This window comes from Chiloscyllium plagiosum, chromosome 2 (assembly GCF_004010195.1).
Source record: "Chiloscyllium plagiosum isolate BGI_BamShark_2017 chromosome 2, ASM401019v2, whole genome shotgun sequence".
NCBI classification, from domain to species: Eukaryota; Metazoa; Chordata; class Chondrichthyes; order Orectolobiformes; family Hemiscylliidae; genus Chiloscyllium; species Chiloscyllium plagiosum.
Genome location: NC_057711.1, coordinates 84056578 through 84064447, shown reverse-complemented (window position 1 = coordinate 84064447; position 7870 = coordinate 84056578). Strand labels below are relative to the sequence as shown.

Below are 7870 nucleotides of genomic sequence, written 5' to 3'. Positions count from 1 at the left end.
CTGAAAATGTGTTGTTGGAAAAGCGCAGCAGGTCAGGCAGCATCCAAGGAGCAGGAGAATCGATGTTTCGGGCATGAGTCCTTCTTCAGGAAGGACATTTCCTGAAGAAGGGCTCATGTCCGAAACGTCGATTCTCCTGCTCCTTGGATGCTGCCTGACCTGCTGCGCTTTTCCAGCAACACATTTTCAACTCTGATCTCCAGCATCTGCAGTCCTCACTTTCTCCTATGTCTCTCTGCAACCTACTACATCCTTCGTCACTATCCACAACTCCACCGACCTTTGTGTTGTCCGCAAATTTACTTACTCACCCTTCTAAGCCCTCACCCAGGTCATTTATAAAAATGACGAACAGCAGTGGACACAACACCAGCCCTTGCGGTACGCCGCTAGTAACTGGACATCAAGATGAATATGTTCCATCAACTACAGTTCTGTTTTCTTTCAGCAAGCCAATTACTGATCCAAACTGCTATGTCTCCTACAATCCCATTCTTCCGCATTTTGTATCATAGCCTACTGTGGGGAACCTTATCAAACGCCTTGCTGAAATTCATATACACCACATCAACCTGTTTACTCTCATCTACCTGTTTGGTAACTTTGTCAAAAAACTCAAGATTGGTTTGGCACAATCTACCTTTCACAAAACCGTGCTGACTGTCCCTGATCAGATTATTCTTACCTAGATGGTTATAAATCCTATCTCTTATAATCTTTTCCAACACTTTACCAACAACTGAAGTGAGACTCACTGGTCTGTAATTACCAGGGTTGTCTCTACTACCCTTTTTGAACAAGGGAACCACATTTGCTATCCTCCAGTCCTCAGGCACTATTCCTGTAGACAATGATGATTTGAAGATCAATGCCAAAGGCTCGGCAATCTTTTCCCTTGCTTCCCAGGTTTGAATCCTGCCTTGCAAGATGATGGAATTTGAATTCAATTGATGATTATCAAAATTTTAAAAAGTGTAATAATAATAATTATCATGACATCATTGTCACTTGCTATAAAACCATACCTAGTTCACCAATGTCCTTCAGGGAAGGAACATCTGCCATCCTTATTTGGTCTAGACTGTACGATTGGTTTACTGGTCAATTTCAAAGAGTCAATCAGTTCCTGGGCAATTAGGGAATTGCTAGCCTTGTTGGTGATGCCAGCATCCTGTAAGAGAATAACAAAATAAATCATTTCCACCTGGCTGTGGAAGTTATAGTGTTTGTTCTTATAACATGCCCAACATTTGTAGCAGGAAAAATGAATGTTAACTAAAGACAACTAACTTATTTAGGGTGTAAGGTTACTTTAAACAATTTCATATTCCTCCTTATGACAGAGTTTGTTTAATATTTTCACTTTTAATTGTAACTGTTAAAAATCAAGTAGAATTTGGAGAGTGATGGTTAATGAATAGAGATTCAAATTAAATAGATTACTTTTTTTCCTTGAAATCTTATCTGTTAGAGAAAAGTATAGAGCAAGGTCTCTACCAGTTTGATCAGTTTAGTGCCCAAATTTATGAAACATATGTTAATTCAGTTGTCTCTGCACTGAAAATCTTAATTCAAATTGGCTTTGATCGTTCAGATTTTTAATTTGTTTATGTTTTGTCCGGCAGCATTCCCTTTTTCAGTCCTACAAGAGTCAGGTAGGATTCTGTTTTGGAATTAATTTAGTGAGTACATAGCAATAGTTATCTTAGTAATACTTGGTAATGTAGTAATTTCATTTAATTTATGAGTGTGTTCTATCAGTTTTGAATTTAGGACTGTGAAAATTTAATTAAATACCTGCTGAATATACTGCTCCATTTGGTTAATTGGCCATGTGCATGATGATAACATCAGAAAAAAAACAATTGGAATGACCTGGAGCAGTTGAAAGATGTAAAAATGATTTTCTCTGAATCTATTTAATATTTTTTTTCCACTGGCTTTGAGTGAATTGACTGCTCAAAAGATAAAAAACAAAATACTACACTTGTCAGAAATCTGAAACACCCAGCAGGCCAGGTAGCATTGATGGAGGGAACCGATATGGATTCAGATTGAATCTTTCAATCATTTTGACAGAGGCTGCAGACACATTAACTCTTTTTCCTTGATAGATCTGGCTGACCAGTCTCCAGCAAAATCTGCAGATTTGTTTTGAAGATATTTATTTTCTGCAGATATTTATTTTCTAACTGAGTACATTTCTACTGTGAGCAGTCAATAGTATTTAATAGGTTGAAACTTTATTGCTGGAACAGCACAGCAGGTCAGGCAGCATCCAGGGAACAGGAGATTCGACGTTTCGGGCACAGGCCCTTCTTCCTGAAGAAGGGCCTGTGCCCGAAACGTCGAATCTCCTGTTCCCTGGATGCTGCCTGACCTGCTGTGCTGTTCCAGCAATAAAGTTTCAACTTTGATCTCCAGCATCTGCAGACCTCACTTTCTCCTCCTATTTAATAGGTTCCCTTGTATGAAGAATGAATCCCTAACATTAGTATTGAAAGTCTTCTAGTTTTGAATTTATAACACAGAGAATTTTGTGCCTTTCCTATGTTTTATTAATATTTTGAATACTCTTCATTTCCATACATGGAGTCACTCAAACAAATTACATGTTAATATAACTGCTTCTGTGAATGATCACAAAAGTATGTTTTAAAATTTAGCTTTATGAACAGTGAAGTTGTTGAATTAATAGTTTCATCTGTTTACATTTTCCTTATGCCTATAACTGAGCCAATGGATGCCAGCATTATTGTCATTTTGTGCATATTTTTGAAAAGCATTTGAAAGCGATTTGAGATTGAGAAGTGCTGAGCGCTCTTTAACATTTCTTCATAGAGGTGATCAAGAACAATCTTATCGTAAAAATATACTTCTCACCGAGCAAGTGAGGGAATATACTGAGAGTATTCGCATTCTCCCTTGCTCTCCAGCCCATTAACAAATCCTGTAGTACAAATTTCCAGTACATTCAGATTGTTGGAAATTGCTAATTTGGTCAATTTAATTAGGAACCCCTTTTGTAAGCAGCTGCGCAATAGATTAGGCCATTTAGCTCCCTCCAGACGGTTCTGGCCTTCCACAAGATCATTCTTGACTCTGGCCTCTAGTCCCAGACTCCCATCCAGCAGAAATAGTTACTGTCTAGACATGATTATTGGGAAGGAGGAGAAAATGAGGATTGTAGATGCTGGAGATCAAAGTTGAGAGTGTGGTGCTGGAAAAGAACAGCAGGTCAGGCAGCATGTGAGGAGCAGGAGAATCTATGTTTCAGGCATAAGCCTTTCGTCATGAAGGACTTATGCCCAAAATGTTGATTCTCCTGCTCCTCTAATGATTATATTGCACACCATCACCAGGTGGAGCAATCAGCAGGCACTGAGTTGTGATGTGACACACTGCTCAGTGATGGAGCAAGGCCAATAGCCAACTGACAAAAAGCTGGCTTTGCCAAGAACAAAATAGATGGCATGAAAAACCAACTGTGCTGCTGCCCGTGCCTCACCCCAAAATCAGCACAGCTGGTTTTTCATGCCATCTATTTTGTTCTTGGCAAAGCCAACAAGTGCAGCAAGTGGAATTCTTCCAAAAAAACGTTCATGATTCATAAAGGTAGGGCAGTTTGTGCATTTGCTGACATCGTTGCGCCAACTGTGGTGACTTGCGATGTCAGCAGTGCATGCATGGATGTTTGCTGAAACCTGTCATGTCCTGGTGCATATGTGCTGGTGATCTCATTGAAACCTACAAAATACTTAAATGATAGACAGCGTAAGTTCAGATAAGATGCTTCCCTGGGTGGTGAATCTAGAACCAGGGGGCACAACTTGAAAATAAGGGGAGTGCAACTTAGGTCCAAGATGAGGAAAAATATTTTACTCAGAGGGTTGTGAATCTTTGGAATTCTCTGCCTGAAAGGGCTATGGAAACTCAGCTATTGAGTATATTTTGAGATTAATGGATTTATGATTACCATTGTTATACAGGATTATGGGGATGGTATGGGTGAAAGGCATGACTGAAAGTATTTGATCAGCCATGATCATATTGGTAATAAACCAGAACCAGAGGTCATTGTCGAAGGAGAAAGAAACTGGGCATTTAGGACAGAGCTGAGACAAAACCTCTTCCCTCAGTGAGTGGGGAGCCTGTGGAACTCTCTGCCACAGGAAGCCATTGAGGCAACACATTGAAGACTTTCAGGAAGACTATAGGTATAGTTCTTAGGTCAAAAGAGATAAAGGGATATGAAGCAAGAATGGGAACAGGGTACTGAGTTGGATGATCAGCCATGATTATGTTGAATGGCGAGGGAGGCTCAGTGGTGAAAGGCCTGTTCTTCTGTTGCTAATAATTTAATATTTGAAGTCCAAGTACCTTTCTGCTAAAATAAAGAACTGTGATAGAGATCTGAAGCAAGCAAAAACAGAAATTGCTGGAGAAACTCAGCAGGTCTGGCAGCTTCTATGGAGAGAAAACAAAGTTAATGTTTCAAGTCTAGTGACCTTTCTTCTGAACCCTTCAATGACCTATTGCAGTTGGTAGGTGTAATAGAATGCTTTTCATGGAAACCTAGATGCAGGGGGATTGTAGCTGAATACACAGCAATGTAGTTCTTGGTGAGGAAACTTAACATGTGAAATACAGGATTGTTTCCAGACATCAGGTTTCATGAGAGATTGAGAATAGCAGCAGGCTGTTAATTGCATTTGGGACTCCTTTTGCTGTTTTCTTCCCTGATGTAAAAAGCAGACTAAGGAAAAAAATCAAAGCTGTATACGTAAAACTTCAAAAACCAGCAGTTTTTGTCATGTGACCAGGGCTCCTGGTTGAGAATTCTCAGTGAGATGGTTTTGATACATCTGGTCAATAACTGCTGTCTTGTAGCAGATTATTGTGGTATTGTTAGCATACTCTTAGACAGAGAGATTTCTAATAACTCTTCCTTTGTTCCAAACTTACTAGCACAGGCATGTCATTTGCCGTTCCTTTGTTTTGGCCTTATTGGAAAATCTATACAATGCAAAGAGTGTGACATTCTAGGAGGATGGCATAACCTTCTGACTCCTGTTTATTGCTGATTAGAACTTATTTGAAATTCTGGTCAACTGACATCATGTCATTAATAGCTATGTTGTAAATCCAGCAAAGTATCGATTTTTAAGAAAATTTAAATTAGAGAATGTAATTTTAGAGGAAACTAATTTAGAATTATCCTCTGTGCTTTCTGGGTAGGATATTCCTCTGGCAGTCAGAGTAAGAAATGAATTCTATTTCATTTGGTATAACATGTTCAGGAAGAGGAGAACGCATTATACATTTATTCTCTCACTCTTGACATTCAAACACAAAGTTAGCAGATGCAATGTCAGTGTCCACTGCAGTCTGAGCAACAGCCAATGTCATGGACTTCTCAGTTAAAAGATTCCAAGAGTCAACTCTGGCATAACCATGTGACATTGGCTGCCAGGCATATTTCTCAAAGCTATCAAAAAGGGTTTTAGGCTGTGTTTTACAATTTTACTCTTGGGGTCCATGAGGTTTTAGAATGCAGGAGAGCTAATAGGAGATTGAAAGGCACAGGGGTGCTCAAAACAGACCAAACAACTTACTCGTGCACCATAGCAGCATTATTCCCAGCATCATAGTCCTCATAGTTTTGAACATGCCAATCAAGTCTGCACTAAGCCACCTCTCTTCCAAGAAGTACAACCCCAGCCTACCAATCTTACTTCTTATCTGCATTTTTCCAGTCCTGGTGACAACCTTGAAACCATGCAAACACGAGTCAGACATGATGACGTGCTATGGTCATTTCAAATTTGATGCAGTCTGGTGCCTTCTTTAGGAAATAGCGGATCTCTTTCAAGATTCACAGAATCCCCACAGTGTGGAAGCAGGCCATTCAGCCCATTTGAGTCCCGACTGACCCTCTGAAGAGCGTCCCACCCCCGTACTCTTATCTCTGTAACCCTGCATTTCCCATGGCTAATCCACCTAGCCTGCACATCCCTCGATACTGGGCAATTTAGCATCGCTGATCCACCTAACCTGCACATTTTTGGACTGTGGAAGGAAACTGGAGCACCGGAGGAAACCCACACAAGTATGGGGAGAATGTGTAAACTCTGCACAAACAGTCACCTGAGGCTGGAATCAAACCCGGGTCCTTGGCACTTTGAGTCAGCAGTGCTAGCCAGTGAGTAAACATGCCACCCTGGCAGCAAGGAACTGTATGTTTTCCAGGTAATCATTGAAGAAGTCCAAGAGTTGTGTAGGGTCAAAACAAGGAAGTGTTGGATTAAATTCCTATATCAATGTAAAATCATGTATGAGAAGTGAAACAAGGAAAAAATATGGAGAAATGTGTAAGAGACGGGGATAACCTCTTTAAATTTTTTTTAAAATCTTTTGCATTCTGAAGAAATGAGACACCAGACTTGAAATTACATTTCTGTGCTCTGAAAGTTTATTTGTGCAGCATTTAGGACTTACTATGTAATCAAAAGTTTATCTGTGCTTGAATACACAAGCCCTATTTTCTCTGTTATGGATATCTATTAAGTTCCACAAATTCATACCTTTTGAGGCCAAGTATGTTTGTGAGGGTGCCTCGAGGTGTGTGCATCATTTGGATAAATTGCACAGCAACTTCTACATTTTCTCACTTGATTGCATCTATGTGATTACCAGAAGTTGCACCCAATTTATTCCATAACAACAATAAGTATTAATCCCCTCATTTTTACTTGTTCTGTAAAACCTGGGTTTATTTTGATTCACAACTGTGATGGTTTTCAAATTTCTTAATTTATGATCTTTAACATGATCAATCCAACTTGAGTTGACAATAATCCTTAGGAATCTAAAGTATAGTCTTGTTTAAAGAACTGTAATTTATTCACAGCAGAATTTTTGTTACTCTGAGTTTATGCAAAACTGTAGTGTCTGCTTTTGGGATTTTAATTTGTTTCTGGTAGTGATATTTCGTTAAATGAAGAATGGTTTCTTCAAGTTAAGCCAACTACCAACAATAAATTGCTGCACAAAATAATTCATATATGGTATATTTTACACAAACTAAATTCTATTTACATGCACAGTAGTTTATTTATATCATAAAATAAATACCAGGTATTGCTTTTGCCAGTTTTAGTGGTAAATACCTAACATTATTTAATGATTGATTTGAATTTTCAGAAAGAATGAAAAAAGATATAACAGCCAAAGGTTCATCAGGAATGGAAATAATATTGTCAACACTTGAGGTAAAATCTTCTTTTCTTGTTGTTTTTTCCAAAAACAATGGTTAAGGTTTGAGATTGTACAATTTATTTTGCTGTAAGGATGCAACAGTTCAGTTTGGAAGTCATTTCTTCACATGCATCCTACAGAGATGTACACATTCCAGTGATATTTTTCAGCATGCAAGATTACTCTCTGTTTAAATCATGTTTTGGTGGTTTTCGAAAGAAAAGTTTTAATTTTGCTTGTGGAAAAATGTACTAATCCTAACAAATTTAGATAAAAATTTGTAAAATAATACAACTGCCACTCGTTCAGTTGGTGCCATTTAACATGCAAGTAAAATGCATGACAAAGTGTAAGGGAAACTCAAAGGGTGTTCTTTAAATTATTGCATTTTTCTAGGAGTCTGAAAATACGTCAATTTGCTAGTAAGATGACTTCTGTTTAATTATTGTGTTGCTGGAAAAGCGCAGCAGGTCAGGCAGCATCAAAGGAGAAGGAGAATCGACATTTCGGGCATAAGCCCTTCTTCAGCAATGAGGAGGGTGTGCCAAGCAGGCTAAGATAAAAGGTAGGGAGGAGGGACTTGGGGGAGGGGCATTGGGAATGCGATAGGTGG

At 38.9% G+C, this 7870-nt stretch overlaps 1 protein-coding gene across 8 annotated transcripts in view; it reads left to right on the top strand.

The window, feature by feature from the left end:
* agtpbp1 (ATP/GTP binding carboxypeptidase 1) overlaps positions 1-7870 on the top strand; it is a 340116-nt gene that overhangs the window by 116627 nt on the left and 215619 nt on the right. For 5 of the 8 annotated variants that reach the window (XM_043713129.1, XM_043713092.1, XM_043713101.1 and 2 more), the window contains 2 exons: positions 1626-1655; positions 7204-7271. The exons of 1 other annotated variant lie outside the window; for it this stretch is intronic. In XM_043713129.1, coding sequence (XP_043569064.1) covers positions 1626-1655; positions 7204-7271 — 98 coding nt within the window. The remainder of the gene's footprint in view (positions 1-1625; positions 1656-7203; positions 7272-7870) is intronic. 2 more of the 8 variants (XM_043713111.1, XM_043713152.1) reach the window with 1 other exon arrangement.